Source organism: Carcharhinus amblyrhynchos, chromosome 16, assembly GCF_965287045.1.
Source record: "Carcharhinus amblyrhynchos chromosome 16, sCarAmb.v2.hapA, whole genome shotgun sequence".
Taxonomy (NCBI): domain Eukaryota; kingdom Metazoa; phylum Chordata; class Chondrichthyes; order Carcharhiniformes; family Carcharhinidae; genus Carcharhinus; species Carcharhinus amblyrhynchos.
In genome coordinates, this window is record NC_137339.1 from 42,781,084 (window position 1) to 42,801,473 (window position 20,390).

Genomic DNA, 20,390 nt, shown 5'->3' on the forward strand with positions numbered 1-20,390 from the left:
TAAATACTTAGGCAGTGCAGACAAGACATGGACCCTCATATGGTGCAAGCATTTACATGTTAACTGCAGGCAGATTCAGAGATTGTCTAGCAGAGTTATGCATATTTGTGTTTATAGCATTATACAAAGGACCTCTGCCTGCAGTTAACATGTAAATGCTTGCACCATATGAGGGTCCATGTCTTGTCTGCACTGTCTAAATATTTATAACTAGTTGGTGATGTGAGTAGGAAGTGTCTGGGAGTTTTGAGGCTTTGATATTGCTTTGGGTTTATCCACTAAACAGCTCTGAATAAATGAGATGAGATAGGGCTATTCAAGATTCAAGCAAAATGGCTTTAGAAAAGTGTTGAACAACTCATGAAATGTGGCAAATTAGGGATCCAGATTTGCTGATTTCTGATTCGTAAATCAATACTGAATAACACACTGGTTTTGAACACCACTGTTCATACTCAAAAGATGAATGCTTATGAATTTTAATATTCTATTGGTAAAATAAGAAGTGGATGTGTACTTCAATTTCCCAAATGATTTGTTAAGTAAATAAGCACACACAAAATGCATTTGCTTGTATTTTGTTTATATTTTTGGTGCTTCCAAATAAAACGTCACTAACTGCCAAAACTATGCAGAAGTTAATCAATAGTTTACATTGAACAACCTTGGAGTAAGGTCAGAGACATGACTCCGGGCTTATACTGAAGGGTTCATGCAAGCTGGGCAGCTCTTTACATTGATGCTAAAGTTGTATTGTAGTTGCATTGTCCAGTTTATATTAATTAGACATAAGGAGACTATTAACTTGCACTAAGTTGTAGATAAGTAACCATAATGTCCCAACCTCTGAAGCAACATGATTTTACATCTATGAAAGCAAAAAGACCATTTTTATTTATTCCACACATTTCACATAAACATTTCAAGGCACTTCACAAAGCATTATGAGGCAATATTTGACAGTGAGCCACATAAAAGATACTGGAGCAAATGATCAGCGCTTGGTCTGTCAGGTAGCCTTTAAGGAGCACCTTAAAGGATAGAAGTGAGATAAATAGACAGGGGGACTCGGAGGAAATTTCAGAACAAAGGACCAATCTTGGAGGATTGTGGGGCTGGAGAAAACTACAGCGATAAGGAGTGAGGCCATAGAGCTAACTAAAACCAAGGATGAAAATTTAGGTTCATCATCATGAACTATGAAAGCTTAGTAAAACCTTTTCTATTGTTACTCATTTAACTATATCTGCTTTACTTTAGGTCCAGAGCCTAAGAAATCAAATGGAACTAAAACAGAGGTTCCATTCACAAAGTCACTAAATCTAAAAAGATGGAGTGGAATCATCACCTCTTCCACCAGCAGTGAATTGTGCATAGCCATCTCACCATCACCAAAAGCCAAGATTGGTTACCATCGCTTAAGTCTGCAGCATGCTTATGATACAAAAGTGCAGTACTATCTTGGAAATTTTGTCGTGCTTTTCAATCCATGGTGCTCAGGTACAGTTTCTTTTATCTAACATTTCTACAATCAGCAAGTTATTGCATTTGCTTTGTTAATTTGCAGGATTTGAACATTCTTGGAAAAGTGAGCTGTGGTTGCACATTGTTAATTGTCATCATGAAAATGGTGGTGACTCTGCATTTTGAACCACTGCAGTCCTTGTGGTGAAGGTAGACCCACAATGTGGTTACTGAGTCCCAGAATTTTGACTCAATGTCAGTGAAGGAATGGCAATATATTACCAAGACTGGATGGTGTGTGTTCCCATGTACTGCTATGTAGTAGGCATCACGCGTTTGGCAGGAGTGGCCAAAGAAATCTTGTTGACTTGATACAGTATATCTTGCAAATGTCACAAACTGCAGACATGGTGTGCAGGCAATGGAGTGAGAGAATGTTTAAGGTGATGGATAAGTGCCAATTACGCTGATTTATACGTTGTTAATAGTGGACAGAAGTCAGGAGTCAGGAGGTAAATCATTCATTCCAGACCACCCAACTTTGACCTACTTTCTTGCCATGGTATTAATGTGGCTGGTTCAGTTATATTTCTGATGACCCCAAGATTATAGATGGTGGGGATCAAATGATCACAATGAATAGAAAGGCAAATTATTACCTAACTGGAAAGCAGATTCAAAATGTGTCCAGGCAGAGGGATTTGGGAGTCTATGTTCATGAATCACAGAAAGTCAGCCTGCATCTGCAGCATGTAATGAAAAAGGCAAATGGGTTGTTGGCATTTATTGCAAGAGGAAACCACAACAGCTCAGTGACTATCACTGCTGACTGTGCAGATACATGGATTTGGGCCAGTGTCTGTGGGAGTTTGCGCATTCTCCCTGTGGTTGCATGGGTTTCCTCCGGGTGCTCTGGTTTCCTCCCACACCCCAAAGATGTGCTCTTAGGCTGATTGGTGTACCAAATTGACCCTACACTATTCTCCCCTGAATCTGGCTACATTAGGGGTACCATTCACATACACACGGGGCAGGGTAGGTGCAGGAAAAGGCTTTGTTGAAATGGCGGCGCAGGCTCGTTGGGCCGAAGGGCCTGTTTCCCGTGCTGGGGTTGCTCTTTGCTCTTTGTTAGGACTGGAGTATAAGAGCAGAAAAATGCTGTTGCAATTGTATAGAGTGTTGGTGAGACCACATCTGGAATATTTTGTCCAGTTTTGGTCTCCTTATTTGAAGATTGATGTGATGGCGTTAGAGGCAGTTCAGAGGAGGTTCACCAGATTGACTCCAGGGATGAAAGGGTTGACATATGAGGAGAGATTAAACAGTTTTTATACACGCTGGAGTTTAGAAGGATGAGAGGGGATCTATTGAGGAATATAAAATTTTAAAAGGAGTTCATGAAATAAATGTAGACTAAATGTTTCCTCTTATGGGGCAATCTCAAGTAAGAGATCACAGGTATAGGTTGAGAGGCAGTAGATTTAAAACTGAGATGAGGAGGAACTACTTCTCGCAGAGAGTGGTGAGTTTGTGGAACTCATTCCCCATAGTGTGGTGGAGTCTGGTTCATTGAATGGTTTCAAGAAGGAGATAGATATATTTCTAATAAAAAAAAGAGAGAAAAGGAAGCATGTGTCAAGGCTAGGAGGCTGGGAACACACAAAGCAAGTGTGGAATACAACAAAAGTAGGAAAAAACTTAAGCAAGGAGTAAGAAGGGCTAAAAGGGGTCATGATAAAGCATTGGCCAGCAGGATTAAGGAAAATCTGAAGGCTTTTATACATATATAAAGAGCCAAGGAGAGGATTGGCCCAGATTCAAGGACAAGGGAGAGAATCTACGTGTGGAGCCAGAGGAAATGGGTGAGATGGTAAATGAGTACTTTGCATCAGTATTCACCAAAGAAAAGGTCTTGAGGATGATGAGTCTGGGAAAGGATGTGTAGATAGTTTGAGTCATGTTGAGATCAGAAAGGAGGAGATATTGAGGTTCTTGAGAAACATTAAGGTAGACAAGTCTCCAGGGCCTGATGGGATTTACCCCAGAATACTGAGAGAGGCAAGGGAGGAAATTGCTGGGTCTTTCAGAGCAATCTTTGTATCCTCACTGGCTACAGAGGGTTCCCAGAGGATTGGAGAATAGCCAACATTTTTCCTTTGTTTAAGAAGGGTAGCAAGAATAATCCAGGTAATTACAGGCCAGTGAGTCTTACATCAGTGGTAGGGAAATTATTGGAGAGGATTCTTCGAGACAGGATTTATTCCCAGTTGTAAGTGGACGTATTAGAGAGTGGCAACATGATTTTGTGGAAGGGAGATCATTTCTCATGAACTTGATTGAGTTTTTCGAGGAAGTGATGAAGATGATTGCTGCTGGTAGGGCAGTGGATGTTGTCTACATGGACTTCACCAGGAAGGCCTTTGACAAGGTCCCTCATGGCAGATGGTGCAGAGGTGAATTTGCATGGGATCAGAGGTGAATTCGCAAGGAATCAGAGGTGAGCTGGCAAGGTGGATACAAAACTGGGTCAGTCAAAGAAGACAGAGGGTAGCAGTGGAAAGGTGCATTTCTGAATGGAGGGCTATGACGAGTGGTGTTCCTCAGGGATCAGTGCTGGGACCTTTGCTGTTTGTAATATATATAAAAGATTTGGAGGAAAATGTAACTGGATTGATTAGTAAATTTGCGGACGACACAAAGGGTTGGTGGATTTGCAGATGGCAATGAGGAACATCAGAGGATACAGCAGGATATAGATCAGTTGGAGACTTGGACAGAGAGATGGCAGATGGACTTTAATCTGGACAAATGTGAGGTAATGCAGTTTGGAAGATCTAATACAGTTAGGAAATATACAGTAAATGGCAGAACCCTTAAGGGTATTGATAGGCAAAGAGTTCTGGGTGTACAGGTACACAGGCCACTGAAAGTGGCCTTGCAGGTGGAGAAGGTATTCAAGAAGGCATACGACATGCCTGCCTTCATCGGCTGGGGTACTGAGTTTAAAATTGGCAAGTCATGTTGTCGCTTTATAGAACCTTAGTGAGGCCGCACTTGGAATATCGTGTTCAATTCTGATCGCCACACTACCAGAAAGATGTGGTGGCTTTGGAGAGGGTACAGAAAAGATTTACCAGGATGTTGCCTGGAATGGAGGGCATTAGCTATGATAGGTTGGAGAAACTTGGTTTGTTCTCACTGGAGCGACGGAGGTTGAGGGGAGACCTGATAGAAGTCTAAAGGTTATGAGAGGCATGGACAGAATGGATAGTCAGAAGCTTTTTCCCCTAGGATGGAAGAGTCAACTACTAGGGGTATAGGTTTAAGGTGCGAGGGGCAAGTTTTAAAAGAGATGTACGAGGCGGATCTTTTACACAGAAAGTGGTGGATGCCTGGAAATCGTTGCCAGGGAAGGTAGTGGAAGCTGATACGGTAGTGACTTTTAACGGGCATCCTGAGAAGTACATGAATAAGATGGAAATAGAGGGATATGGCCCCCGGAAGCAGAGGGGGTTTTAATTAAGTCAGGCACCATGGTCAGTGCAGGCTTGGAGGGTCGAAGGGCTTGTTCCTGTGCTGTAATTTTCTTTGTTCTTTGATATGGGGAACAGGTGGGGAGGTGGATTTGAGACTAAGGAGAGATCAGCCTGATCTGACTGAGTGGCAGAGAAAGCTCAAAGGGCTGAATTTGCCTACTTCTCCTAATTCCTATGTTCCTAATGCCATTGAGTGTCAAGACAGGGAAGTTAAATCTTCTCTTGTTGGAGACAGTCATTGCTTGGCATTTGTGTGGCACAGTTATTACTTTATCAGTCCAAGACATTGAATGCTTCGTTATCTGAGAAGTTGCAAATGGCACTGAACATTACAATCATCAGCAAACATCTCCACTTCTGACTTTATGATGGAAGGTAGATAATTGAAGAGGCAGTTGAAGATTGTTGGGCCAAAGTTACTATTTCAATCCCAAGCCAATTACACTAAATAGGTAATAGGATTATTCACAGAATACAGTATTATTTTTATCTCCTCCTTATCTCCCAACTCCAGAGTCCTAGAAATCTCTCTTTATACTCATTTAAGTATACCAATAACCAAGTAAAAGATGACATATTTTAAAAATTAGCAAATTGTCAAATAAGCTAATAAAAGTAGATACTGCTTAAAGAGATACCATAACCAAAGATCACAAACAGAAAGGCCAATCTCTCTTTATAAGTGCTCTAAGTACTTAAGTAAACAATCTTTCAACAGTGTGTCTTAACAATATATGCAATGTTCCATCAAAGTAAAATGTTCCTGAGGAACTCTTCCAGTGATGTCCCAGGGCTGAGACGATTGCCAACACCAGCCTCCTTTGTGTTCAGTATGACTCCAACCAATGAAGATTTTTCTCCTTTCATTCTCATTGACTTCCACTTTTCTAGAGTTCTTTGAGGCTATACAATGTCAGTAAAGGCAGTTACTGTTTCTTCACCTCTGGAATACAATTCTTTTCTCCATGGTTGCACTAAGGCAATAATAAGGTCCAGAAATTGGGATCCTGGTGGAACCCAAACTGAGCACTGGTGAGCAGATTATTGCTGAGTAGGTCTTGCTTGAAAGCTAGGTGCTGACACATTCTGTCTCTTTACTCGTGATTGATTTGCCTGATGGGATAATAATGGTAATGGACTTGTTCTGCTTTGTGGACATGATGCATCTGGGTAATTTTACCGTGGGACGGCATGGTAGCACAGTGGTTAGCACCGCTGCTTCACAGCACCAGGGTCCCAGGTTCAATTCCTGGCTTGGGTCACTGTCAGTGTGAAGTTTGCATGTTCTCTCCATGTCTATGTGGGTTCTGCCCAGGTGCTCCAGTTTCCTCCCACATTCTGAAAGATGTGCTGGTTAGGTGCATTGACCCAAACAGGTGCCAGACTGTGGGGACTAGGGGAATTTCACAGTAACTTCATTGCCTTACTTGTGACTAATAAATAGATATAACTTAATTTTCCTCTTTTCAGGGTAGATCCCAGCGATGTAGCTATACTGAAACAATTTTGTGGAGGTCCAATTTGTTCCTGAGAGCAAGTCTTCAGCATGAAAACCAGATTGTTGTCAGGGCTCATGGCTTTTGCTCTATCCAGTATTATCAACCATTTTCACATGGAATGAATCGAATTTGCTAAAGAACGATAGTGATGATGCCTGGGACCTCCAGAGGAGACTGATATGGATCATGCCCTTAGTGCAACAGGCTGAAGAGTGTTGTCTAGACTTTGAGTCATAGAGGTTTATAGCATGGAAACAGGCCCTTCGGCCCAACTTGTCCACGCCATCTTTTTTTTAAAGCCCGAAGCTAGTCCCAATTGCTCTCACTTGGCCCATACCCCTCTTTACCCATCTTACCTATGTAACTGTCGAAATGCTTTTTAAAAGATAAAATTGTACCCGCCTTTACTACTACCTCTGGCAACTTGTTCCAGACATTCACCACCCTCTGTATGAAAGAATTGTCCCTCTTTTGTATCTCTCCCCTCTCATCTTAAACCTATGCTCTCTAGTTTTAAACTCCCCGACCAATGGGAAAAGCTATTGACTACCTAACTGATCTGTGCCCCTCGTTATTTTATAGATCTCTATAAGATCACCTCTCAGCCTTCTACTCTCGAGAGAAAAGGTCCCAGCCTCTCCTTATAACTCAAACCATCAAGTCCTGATAGCGTCCTTTCTTTTCTGCACTCTTTCGACTTTAATAATACCCTTTCTCTAATAGGGTGACCAGAACTGTACACAGTATTCCCAGTGTGGTCTTACCAATGTCTTGTACATCTTCAACAAGACGTCCCAACTCCTTATTCAATATTCTGACCAATGAAACCAAGCATTCTGAATGCCTTCTTCACCACTCTGTCCACCTGTGACTCCACTTTCAAGGAACTATGAACATGTACCCCTAGATCCCTTTGTTCTGTAACTCTCCTCAACTCTCTACCATTGACTGAGGTAAGTCCTGCCCTGGTTCAATCTACCAAAATGCATCACCTCGCATTTGTCTAAATTAAACTCCATCTGCCATTTGTCAGTCCACTGGCCCAATTGATCAAGATCCCGTTGCAATCCGAGATAACTTTCTTCACTGTCCACTTTGCCACCTACCTTGGTGTCATGTAACTGTCTAAATGTTTTTTAAAAAAACAAAACTGTACCCGCCTCTACTATGACCTCTGGCAACTTGTTCCAGACGCTCACCACCCTCAACGTGAAAAAATTGCCCCTCTGGATTTTTTTGTATTTCTCCCCTCTCACCTGAAACCTATGCCCTCTAGTTTTAGATTCCCCTACCTTTGGGAAAATATATTGACTATCTAGCTGATCTGTGCCCCTCATTATTTTATAGATCTCTGTAAGATCACTCCTAAGCCTCCTACGCTCCAGAGAACAAAATCCCAGACTATAGAGCCTCTCCTTATACTCAAAACATCAAGACCCGGTAGCATCCTAGTAAATCTTTTCTGCACTCTTTCTAGTTTAGTAATATTCTTTCTATAATAGGTTGACTAAAACTGTACACAATATTCCAAGTGTGACCTTACCAATGTCTTGTACAACTTCAACAAGGCGTCCCAACTCCTGTATTCAATGTTCTGACCAATGACTTACGGCCTAATTGTGCTGGAGTGATTGCCTCGCAATTTTTAGCTGATTTTTGACTGATTCTTGTAGCAGCAACACATCACCAGGTCCAGAATTCCAATTTTTTTTGTCTTTTCATCCCAAATGACTTAACGAATGCCTCATCTAATTTCAGAGGATGAGGTTTTTCTGAACAGCGATTCTCAGCGGGATGAATATGTGATGAATGAAACTGGAATTATTTACGTTGGCAGCAGTAATTACATACGTGGAGTTCCGTGGAACTTTGGACAGGTACTGTATGTGAAAACGAGGCAATATTCCTATTCATTCTCTTAATCTGCTAAAGTCCTGTAACATTTCACGCATTTACTTACATCATTTATTAGGAATGCTGTTTCAGATTACATTTTTGATACAAAGTCAAATTTGGATTCACAAAGTGTATACCAAATTTACAAAAGTGATAGAATTCCTAAAGGTGTACAGTGTTTTATTGTTTTGAGTAGAATGATTTCTGAAGTGATTTTCAAACAGGGCAGCTGTTAAACTGTATATTTTATAAGGCCAAATGGAGGTTTGAAAGCTGTTCATGGAGTGCTGTTGTGGAACATCTGACATTCCTCTATTGGTCATGTAGTCTGCAAATTGGCATTCCATGTGGGTTTAGGGACCACCCATAAGGATGTGTGCAGCACCTCTGAACTAGAACACTGGAACAATTATATTAATTGAACTATGCAGTTTAAGAGAATTGAACAGTTTCAAACCCGGGTTTGAAACCAACCATGACAGGTGGTGAGATTTTGGAATTCAATAAAAATCTGGAATTAAGTCTGATGATGGGGACCATGAAAACATTGCTAATTGTCATAAAACCCCGTCTGCCATCATTAGCTGATCAGGCCCACAGCAATGTGGTTGACTCTTAAATGTCCTCTGAAATGGCTTAGCAAGTCCCTCAGCTCAAGGGCAATCAGAGATGACCCAGCCAGCTAATCCTATGAATGAATAACAAAAATGTAAAATGCAATCAAATGGAGTACTGTAGCCTGAGAGAAACTTAAGTACTTAAAGTTAATTCATAATTTCTAATGATATTTACCAATTGATACATGTTAATATTTACAGTTTGAAGAGGATATTTTGGATATCTGCCTAAAGTTATTGGACAAAACGCCCAAATATTTGAAAAACCCAAACAAGGCACTTAGGAAGAGAGGTTTGCCTGTTTATATCGCAAGAATTGTCTCTGCCATGGTAAGTATTTACACCTCAAGGGTAAAATTACTGTTTTTCCCAATAGTTTTGGTTTTAAATTCACTATATGCTGAGCCAAGTAAACCTGAATGTCTCGAGTTAATTCCCAGTCTGTGATGATAACTGATCTCTGCCTCAATATTTGGGTCAAGGAACAAAGAATTTACTCAGGGTTATCTATGGATCTCTGCTGCATTCATGCAGATGTTTGCTGAGATTAGAACTGGGTTTGATGTTTTGCCCACGTTTGTTTGCTAACGCTCATTTGGCAGCATTTTCCATCCTCCCCCTCTCGTGCCTTGATTTGCAGCACAGAGGCGATTTGCCATTGGCTGGTGGTGGGATATTCTGTTCCCGCCGACATCAATGCGATTTTCCTTTGTTTGCATCCTCCACTGGTGAACCTGCGGAGGGTGTTACCATCAGCGGCAGGACCAGAAGATCCCCCCTATGGGAATGGCCAGAAAATGCAGCTCATTGAATAATCTTGTCCATAAAGAATAGCCAAGGATTGGAGGATGCCTGATATTCTAATCTAGAAAGTAAGTGGGTGAAGGATAGATCTGTTACATTTACAAGCAGACACCTAACTCAACCTCTCCACCAGTTCAATAAGTGTCACTTTATATGTAATCAAGTGAAATCCCAATAAATACCCACCACCCTCATACTATATAATTAACATCTGGCATGGATAGAATCACACAAATAACATCCTTAAGGACAAATCTAATACCAATAATGATGGATAACGTTAATGAATAATAAAATCACATTTTTAATTACAAAGCATCAAGAGTTGGTTATTTAATCCCTTAAGCCTGTTTTAATGGAAATGGGACTGATATGTGACCTAGCTCCATTAACCTGACTTTGTTCTACATCCCTAATTCCTTTGGATATCAAACACTCATCAGTCTCACCTTTGAAATTGATTATTAACACAGCATCAAATACTATTTGCAGAAGAGAACTGCAAATTTTGACTATCCCTTGTGTGAAGAAGTATTTGCCTACTTTCTACTTGATCAGTACCCTGATGCTTGCAAACTTCAGTCAAATCACCCCCCAAGTATCAAAATTCCAGGGAATGTAACCCTAATTTGAGCATGATGTGTCTTTTTAACTTAACTCTTGGAGTCAAGGATTCATTCTGATAAACATATGTATAATGACTCAGGAAGCACTGCTGGAAAGGAACATAGTTTATTACAGAATGCAAAGTAAAACCACTACCATGGTGTAAACACACTAGTCCCTGCCTGGGACTACAGTTCAGCAAGCCCATTCCTGGGCTTGCCTTATAAATGCTCAGACAATAAGTTCCAGCTGGGCGAGCCACTGTCTGTTACCATGGGAAATCATATTCAACAAGCCCCAAAGGGAGATCAATCAATGCCATCTCATGGGGGTTATGAAACCCTTCTGCCCCACTGAGTTTGAGGATTTCCCCTTGCTGCCATTGTGATGGGGCCTTCTCTGTCTCTTTGCCCATGGCCTCATCTCCATCACTTTAGGGTCTACTGGGGGGAGGGTGTGGGATATAATAGATATGTGAACATCTGGTCTACATTCTTTGGAAGACAGGATGTGGGTGATCAAAGGCACCATCCAGAAGCTAAGATCATTTTTGGGGCTGTAACCAATTACGGGAAATTTGTACCCACCATCTTGGCCTCATTACACCAACTACTAAAAAAGGATCAGCCTTGGGAGAGGATTCCCATGGCTTTCAGTAAAGTGAAGCCACTATTTTCCTTGTCAAATGTTTTGGCATATTATGACCCCAGGAAAAAACTGCTGCTGATCTGCAAAGCATCCCCACATGGAATCGGGGCAGAACTGGCATATGGGTAGCCAAACACAGGTGAACACCCAATTGCGTACACTTCCAGGTGCTTGGTTATCGTGGAATGCAAATACGCCCACATTGAAAAAGAAGGGTTGGCAGTAATATTTGGGATTAAGAAATTCCACCAGTACCTGTATAGACAAACATTCATCATTATCACGGACAAGACCATGCCACCCATACCATTAGCCCAAATCCAGCAATGGGCTTTATTACTGGCTTCCTAGAATTGTTGATTGGAACACAATGCAGGGCACCAGGTAGCCAATGCAGATTGAGTTGGTTACTGTTAGCAGATACCCCACTGGTGGCATTCCCAATGGAAGAGACCATTACACCAATGAACTTCTTGGAAACTCTTCCAGTGGCAGCAAATAATACATGGCTGTGAATTGAACAGTATCCAGTCCTCGTGAAATTGAAATGGCCAGTACTGATGGGGAAAACAAAAAGGCCATTACTGATTGCACCCCACCCATACTGGAGTCAGAAAAAGTAGCTAACTGTGGAAGATTGCATACTATTCCAGACCTGAGGTCCTGAGCTAGGCCACTATCCCATCCTGGCTGAACTTTACCATGGCCACCCAGGGGTGGCAAATATTAAAATGCTCATAAAGAGCTCTATCTGTTGGCCAGGAATGGATACGGACAGAGCCCCACTCTTGGGCCTATGTCAGCAATGCCAACAAGGGTGGAAGCTATCACCGGCAGCTTCTCTGTGCCCTTGGGATTGGCTGGGAAGGTCATGGACCTGGCTTCACATCAGCTATGCTGGTCCATTCATGGGTTCAATGTTCTTTGTAATGGTAGATGCTCATTCAGAATGGATGGATGTGTACAGAGTGAATTCATCAAACACAAGAACGACAGTGGGGAAACTTCCCACCTCTTTTGTGACACATGGGATCCTGGAAGTGCTGACAATGGATCATCATTTACTAGCCAGGAATTATTTTATGAAGTGGAATGGAATTCAACACATTAGTGTGATAACATATCCCTCATCACCTAACAACCTAGCAGTAAAAGTGGTCTAAACTCTAAAAGCATGTTTAAGGAAATATCCCACAGCCTCCTTGGATACCAAACTGTCCAAATTCCTCTTCAATTAGAGGAAGACTCCCCTCTGCATGCAACTACAAGAATAGCCCCAGCTGAGTTGTTCATGGGCAGATGGCTCTGCACCAGGTTGAACCTGGGGGGTGAGGGGTTAAGGGTGGAAAGGCATCAAGAAGTCCAGTGCCATGCCCACACAACACCAGCCAGGAGACGCAGCTAAAGGCAGGCAATAGGGTGTTATTACAGAATCATGGGAATGGCCCCGTATGTTTAGAATGCAGTCGACTCAAGGATAGGACCAATTTCTTGCAAAGTCCATATGAGTGATACTACCCTGCAAAAATCCCTAGACAATTTAAAAGTTATCAAACCCCAGCCCATGCTGGAATGTTCTATACCCAGCTCATTGGGAACCTGGGAATAAACTGTCTAAACTCAGATGGAATACAATGTTGGCAAGTGTGAGGTTATCCACTTTGGTAGGAATAATAATAGGAAGGACTACTACTTACAGGGCGAAAAGCTGCAGCATGCTACGGTGCAGAGGGACCTGGGGCTCCTTGTGCATGAGTCGCAAAAACCCAGCCTACAGGTGCAGCAGGTGGTCAGGAAAGCATTTGGGATGCTGGCCTTCATAGCGAGGGGGATTGAATATAAAAGTAGGGAGGTCTTGCTGCAACTGTACAGGGCACTGGTGAGGCCGCAGCTGGAGTACTGTGTGCAGTTTTGGTCGCCGCACTTACGCAAGGATATTTTGGCCTTGGAGGGAGTGCAGAGGAGGTTTACTAGGCTGATACCGGAGTTGAGGGGGTTGAGCTACGAAGAGAGGCTGAATAGACTGGGCTTGTAATCGTTAGATTTTAGAAGGATTGGGGGGGGGGGGGTCTTATTGAGACGTATAAGATGATGAAAGAGATGGATAGGGTAGAGGTGGAGAGGTTCTTCCCGCTCAGAAAGGACAGCAGGACTAGAGGGCACAGCCTCAAGATAAGTGGGGGGGACGGTTTAGAACAGAGTTGAGGAGGAACTTCTTCACTCAAAGGGTGGTGACTCTTTGGAATTCTCTGCCCGTTGAAGTGGTGGAGGCTACCTCGCTAAATATATTTAAGACGCGGGTAGATAGGTTTTTGGTAGGCAAGGGGATTAAGGGTTATGGGGAGAAAGCTGGAAAGTGGAACTGAGCCACTTCAGATCAGCCATGATCTTATTGAATGGCGGGGCAGGCTCGAAGGGCTAGATGGCCTACTCCTGCTCCCATTTCTTATGTTCTTAAATTCCGGGACCCGCCAGCTCCCGCTTTGTGTCTCTGGTCATTGGAAACTCTAAGTTCGAAATGGACATAGAAGACTTGACCGCATTGACTCCCTTGCTGCCTTATGAAGAGAGTGAACATGGGCCTCAACACCCGAGGTGAAAGAGGTGAAATCCAGCTGGCTACTTCTGAGGCAGAACTGGATCCAGCACTGAAATGCTGCAAGAGGCTTGTAAAGTGAACGACCTGCCAAGGTTTCCCGGACCAAGGTGGGGAGGAATGTAATGACTTCAACAAGATCCATGAGGTGAACCTGTTAGAACATGAACTCCCTGATTGAGGCAGTTTATGCTGTGCAATCTAGGAGCCCTGCAGAGGGAGTGTATGGGTTACAGGCACACAGTGTGTATACTCCCTTCTGGGAAGGATCTGCCTGAGCATAACTAACTATTATAAATAAAGCTGGATTTGGTAAAGGGACTCCAGCCTGATGGGAGTTATTTCATGGATCCTGTAATTTATTGCAGAGCGCTAGAAGCTAAATAGTACTAATGCCAGCAAAAGTGGATTCCATAGCGCTCCATTATATAAATTACCTAATGCCTTTAATTTCTTCAATGTATTTGTCTTCTTCATTGCTAGCATGGCTTCACAACAATGCCAATAAAAATTTGTGTACTCTTTTCAGGTAAATTGCAATGATGACAACGGAATACTTCTTGGCAGATGGAGTTCCCCATATACTGGTGGAGTATATCCAGGGAAATGGAACGGAAGTATTGCAATCCTTCGCAAATGGTCTAATAGTGGCTGCAAAGCAGTTCGCTATGGGCAGTGCTGGGTGTTTGCAGCAGTCACCTGCACAGGTAGAGAGACAATCTGTGTGACATCTCAAAAATAAGGGACTTATGAAATGGAATTGGTAAATGTGGAAATGTACTTACTTATTTACAAAGAAATTTGGACATTAAATTTTATTGCACATATTTTAATATGTGGGGGTGGGGGGGGGGTAGTGCAGTGGGTACGGGGTGGTGGGTGCACAATGGTGGTTCTCAAATGTATGAATAGCTGAATGAGTGGTGTGGGAGAAAGGAATTCTATATCAGACTGACCGAGTGGAGTGGGAAACTGGCACCAGAAAATAAAAGTACAATTATATCAAGAGAACTACATTGAAGGACTTGTACTACAACTAGTTAAATCACACCTGGAACACTGTGAGCGGTTCTGGGCACAACACCTTTGTAAGGATGTATTAACCTTGGAGGATGTATTGCAAATGTTTACTCGATCGATACCTGGTATATTATGGTTAAATAATAAGAAGAGATTACACAAGGCTAAGATTGCGTTCTCTCAAATTTAAAACATTATGGGATGATTTGATTGTTGGAGTCTAGCACCAGGGGATGTCGTGCTGGATTTACATGTGGTCCTATTTGGGTTGTGAGTAGCCCGTAAAATAGGGTGGATGCCAAATCCACCATTCATACATAAGATCATTGTCATATTAAGTGGCCGGGGGTTGTGCTCTGAAATACCGCCCCCCCCCACCATATTTAAATAAATAATTAAAAGTAATTTAACTTGTTAAGCTAATGGACCCTGATACTACGCTGCCCATGCCATAACATAGTCAAAGTGTCAGTGAGGTGGGAGTGGATAAGCCATTTTTATAAAAAATACATTTTTAAAGGCTGGAACGGAAAGTGGGGACTGACTTTTGCGGGGTGGGGGGTGTCCTTTGCACATCAGGAAGGGCAGCAGCCACCCTAACATTGTAGTTCCACCCCACCATCCCCCTGTTCTTCCTATAACTTGCTTTATTTAATACAGAACTATCCACTTCATCTCCGCTGCCCCCAGATGTCCCATCTCCCAGCTAGAAGTCACTTCACACGGGATTTCCATGTCAATATTTGGTTTCCTCTGATTGTTCCTGTTTCCTCCCATATTCTGAACAATATACTTGTTAGGTGCATTGACCATGCTAAATTCTGCCTCAGTATACCAGGCGACTAGGGGATTTTCACAGTAACTTCATTGCAGTGTTAATGTAAGCCTACTTGTGACACAAATAAATAAACTTTAAACTTTAAAAATAAACATTCCCTGCTCCTCTTTCCCTAAACTGCCCAAACACCGCCACTCAAGATCCCAAACTTACCTTGCCCTGGGATCTATGGGCCTTCTGCTTGGACCTGCTCACTGCCTCGTCAGCACCCACTAAATCTCTCAGAGCTCTTGGCACCGCTGAAACGGTTGGCCAATCTGACTGGGTGGTAGCCCCTGAGGGTGCGATGCAAGTTCCATGGGTTGCTTACTTAGCTCACCTGCAGTGCATTAGGCTGTAGGATAAGCTGGTGAGTCAGCTGTACACCAAATTGATTTGTTGCAATCGAGTGATACTCAGTCACCCATATCAATTGCCATTCACATCAAAGTAACAATTTATTTGTTTGGATCCAAAGATACCTAATAATTGAGGTCCACGTTGCACGCTGAATTGTTAGACTTGCATCCACTGGTTGAGAATTTACATTTTAAGAGCATTGGGATAGTTATTTTTCTATAGTTGGAAACACATGGAATTAAATTAATAACTCTTTCTTTAGTTTTAAGATGTTTAGGAATTCCTACCCGTGTGGTCACAAACTTTGATTCTGCTCACGATACTGATGCAAATTTAACCATTGACGCGTACTATGATATAGACGCGGAAAGCACAGGAGAATCATATGATAGCATTTGGTGAGTTCAACAATAGAATGAATATTCAAGCAGCATGCTAAATTAACAAATGCACTCGGAATAACATAATGCCACCAACGTAGTTATACTGGATGGAGAGAACTTTATGGTAACAATCTCTAATACCAGTGAGAAATGGAGTGAATGAATATTTTCCACATTTAAAAAAAAGTCTGACTGCCAGTATTTAAACAAGGAGCTAGAGAGAGACCCAACAGAAGGGAATTGGAAAGCAAATTGGACGGATTACTGGGTGGCATGAAATCAGAAGCATGGTCATGCCAAGGTGGTGTTGAGCTGGAGAATAAAGATAGAAGTAAAATCACCATGGTATCAGATGACAATTGGCTGCTCTCCTTTTGGAGGGGAAGAGCTGATTGCTGGCAAATTAACCTGAGATTACCACAACTCAAGCAGGGTGAATAACCTCAACCCGTGCTGGAGTTGAATCAAGTTGTTGGCACTTCTTTGCATCATGAGCCAGCTGCCCAGCCAAGTAAGGTAAACTGACTCCCTAAGCAGGAATGTCAATAGTGGGAATGTCAATGTCAGGCTGGGGAATACAATACAGCTTTCAAGCCTGTAAGACTGGGGACAGGTGTACATTTCAGTATATTAGAGAAGTGGATAGCAGCCAATATTTCAAGTATTTTAATGTACAATTGGAATAAATTGATGTAGTTGTGTTGGCAGCAGATCAGAGACAAAAGAGATTCTTAATCTGTAGTTATGACATAGGATAGCTGGAGAAGGTTCAAGGGTAAAGGGCCTGTAAGATCAGCCCAATGTTGTCATGAGCTTTGCCCATCATGACAGGTTTATTTAAGGTTTTGGACATTTTAAGAGTTGATATAAAGAGTGGGGATCAGGACAAAGCTCAATGTGGACAGGAAAAGTGTGCAACAATGCAAATTTTTGACTGTATTTATTTCCTAACAGCAGTGGATTGATCACACATGGGATAGTTCTTTGGAATACGCAATATTCAATTTATTAATCAAAATAGCAAACCATATTCATGGATGCTGATCATCAGCATTGGAAATTGGAGAATGAATTGCTCTTTATTTTCAACAATGATCAGAAATTCTGAATTTTGCAAGTGGCGGCTGAAATTATGATAGATGGTGAGAAAACTTCAGAATTAATAGGTGGTTTTCACCATGTCTCCCAATCTATCATAAAGACTCTCAAACTAAGACCTTGAGGGAACCTCAGCTGGTGCATAAAATCTTCAGATTTTTGCATTTGTTCATTTAGTCGTACAATCTGTCAGTTGCTGCACAACAATACATATTTCCTGCAATTATGTCCCTTTAGGTAATTGAAAGCTCCGATCTAGAAATTATTTTGCATAAGAATTCCATGTCAATATTTAGTGGTCACTGCTAAGAATCTATATTTTATTCTTTCATGGGATAAGGGCATCACTGGAAAGGCAATCATTTGATGCCCATTACTGATTTCCCTTGAACTGAGTGGATTAATAGGCCATTTTAGAGTCAACCACATTACTGTAGCCAGATGTATTCTAGACCAGGTAAGGATGACAAATTTGTTTTGCTGAAAGGTATTTGTGAATTAGATGGGATTTTAAAACTGATGATAGTTTCATGGTCACTGGATTTATATTCTAAATTAATTAATTGAATGTACATTCCCCCAGCTGCTGTATTGGGGTTTGAATCCATGTCCCCAGAGCATTAGCTTGAGTCTCTTGATTATTACCAGTGACATTAGCAGTACACCACCATATCTCCTGCCAGTATACCACCATGTCCTGACAGTATTTGTACCATTTCTGCCACCTTCAGTATAACTATTTAATATTTTATCTCTCTGAGAATTCCTGTGATCTGTGACTTTACTATTGTCCTTTTACTTCAGGAATTTCCACGTGTGGAATGAAACTTGGATGATGCGAAATGACTTAAGTCCAGGCTATGATGGATGGCAGGTAGTGGATGCAACACCACAGGAGGAAAGTGATGGTAATGAACAGGAATAGCATGAGGGAACCACTGTGCATTATGAATGAAACACTGACACATTGGCAATATAGAAACACGAACTGAAGATTTAGGCCCTGCAGCCTGTTTGATTAGATTCTCACTTAATCATACCTCCAACTGCCTGCCTAGATTCCAAAAGCCTAAACTTTTTAAAGAATGAAAGTCTAGCATTTGCAGTTTTAAATTATTCAATGGACACAAAAGGCTCAGAAGAATTTTTAGTGAAGGGAGTTCCAGATTTCAATACATGTATTTTATACATATATTAGGAACAAGTCGGTTGCTAGAGAAAGTGTTGCTCCACTCAAAAGAAAGAAGGAAAATTATGCTAGAGCCAAAGGAAGTGGTGAGATCCTTAATGTGGACTTTGCATTGTTATTCACAAAGGAGAGAGACACCTTGATCGATGGTATCTTGGAGGGGTATGTAAACCCTCTAGAGCAAGTCATTATTATGAGGGAGCAAGTATTAGGTGCATTAAAAGCAGTAAGATACATAAACCCCCAGGAGAAGATGGTATCGATTCCAGATTAGTGAGGGAGCTAAGAAGGGAAATTGCTGGGCCTCTAATAGAAACCTCTGTTTTCTCATTGGCCACAGATGAAGTCCCAGAGGATTGAAGGATAGTCAATGTTGTCCTGTTATTTAGGAAGGATAGCAAGGATAACCCGAGCAATTATAGACCAGTAAGCTTGACGTCAGTGATAGTGAAATTGTTGGAGAAGATTCTTAGGGATAGGACCTATACACATTTGGAACTGAATGGTCTTATTAGAGACTGACAGCAGGATTTTGCATGAGGGAAGTCACGTTTCACTTATTTGATTGAGTTTTTTGAGGAGGTGGCAAAATAATTGCTGAGGAAAGGACCATGGATGTTGTTTACATGGACTTTAGTAAAGCATTTGATAAGGTCCCTCCTGGCAGGCTGGTGCAAAAGGTTAAATCGCACAGGATCAAGGATGACTCAGTAATTACATTCAGAACTAGTTTGGTCTTGGAAGTCATGATGTGGAAATGCCAGCATTGGACTGGGGTAAATACAGTAAGAAGTCTCACAACACCAGGTTAAAGTCCAACAGGTTTATTTGGTAGCAAAAGCCACTAGCTTTTGGGCCTCTGGCCCTTCGTCAGGTGAGTGGAGAGTTCTGATCACAAACAGGGGATGTAAAGACACACAGTCAGTTTACAGAATACTGATTAGAATGTGAGTTTTTACAGTGAATCAAGTGAGACTTACTGTATTGGCCTTGGAAGACAGAGGGTAGTGGTGGAAGGGTGTTTTTCTGAATGGAGGTCTGCAACTTGTGGTGTTGCATAGCGATCAGTGCTGGGACCTCTGTTATTTGTAATATATATAAATAGGAAGAAATCTGATTAGCAAGTTAGTGGATGATACTAAGATTGCTGGAGTTACAGATAGTGATGAAGATTGTCAGAGAATGCAGCAGGATATAGATAGGCTGGAAAATTGGGCAGAGAAATAGCAGATCAAATTTAATACAGACAAATGTTAAGTGATGCATTTTGGTAGATCCAACTCTGATGGGAGGTATAAAATAAATGTCAGAACCATCAGGAGCATAAACACACAAGTCTGGGAGTTAAGCTCTACAGATCATTAAAAGTGGCAGCACCGGTGGAAAAAGCTGAAGAAAGCATATGACTTGCCTTCATTGGATGGGACATTGAGTATAAAAGTTGGCAAATTATGTTACAATTATGTAAAACATTGGTTAGGCCACATTTGGAATACTGTGTCAATTCTACCAAAAGGACATGGAGGCTTTGGAGGGAGTACAGAAAATGTTTACCAGGATGTTGCCTGGTATGGAGGGCATTAACTATGAGATTGAATAAACTGGGATTGTTTTCCCTAGAAAAATGGAGGCTGAGGGGCAACCTGACAGAAGTTTATAAAATTATGAAGGCATGGATAAGATGAACAGTTGGAAGCCTTTTCCCAGGACAGAAATGACAATTACAAGGAGGCACAAATTCAAGGTGGGGGGGGGGTGGGAAGGTTTAGTAGAGATGTGCAGAGGAGGCTTTTTACGCAGAGGATGGTGGGGTCTTGGAATGCACTGCCAAGTTAGATAGTTGACATAGACACATGC

At 41.8% G+C, this 20,390-nt stretch overlaps 1 protein-coding gene across 1 annotated transcript in view; it reads left to right on the forward strand.

Moving 5' to 3' along the window:
- The window catches only part of LOC145353976 (protein-glutamine gamma-glutamyltransferase 2-like), a 41,926-nt gene that overhangs the window by 7,488 nt on the left and 14,048 nt on the right, over positions 1-20,390 (forward strand). Inside the window, exons 3-8 of the mRNA XM_080205028.1 lie at positions 1,261-1,500; positions 8,258-8,376; positions 9,214-9,342; positions 14,196-14,373; positions 16,126-16,261; positions 18,149-18,252. Of these exons, the coding sequence (XP_080061154.1) occupies positions 1,261-1,500; positions 8,258-8,376; positions 9,214-9,342; positions 14,196-14,373; positions 16,126-16,261; positions 18,149-18,252 (906 nt within the window). The remainder of the gene's footprint in view (positions 1-1,260; positions 1,501-8,257; positions 8,377-9,213; positions 9,343-14,195; positions 14,374-16,125; positions 16,262-18,148; positions 18,253-20,390) is intronic.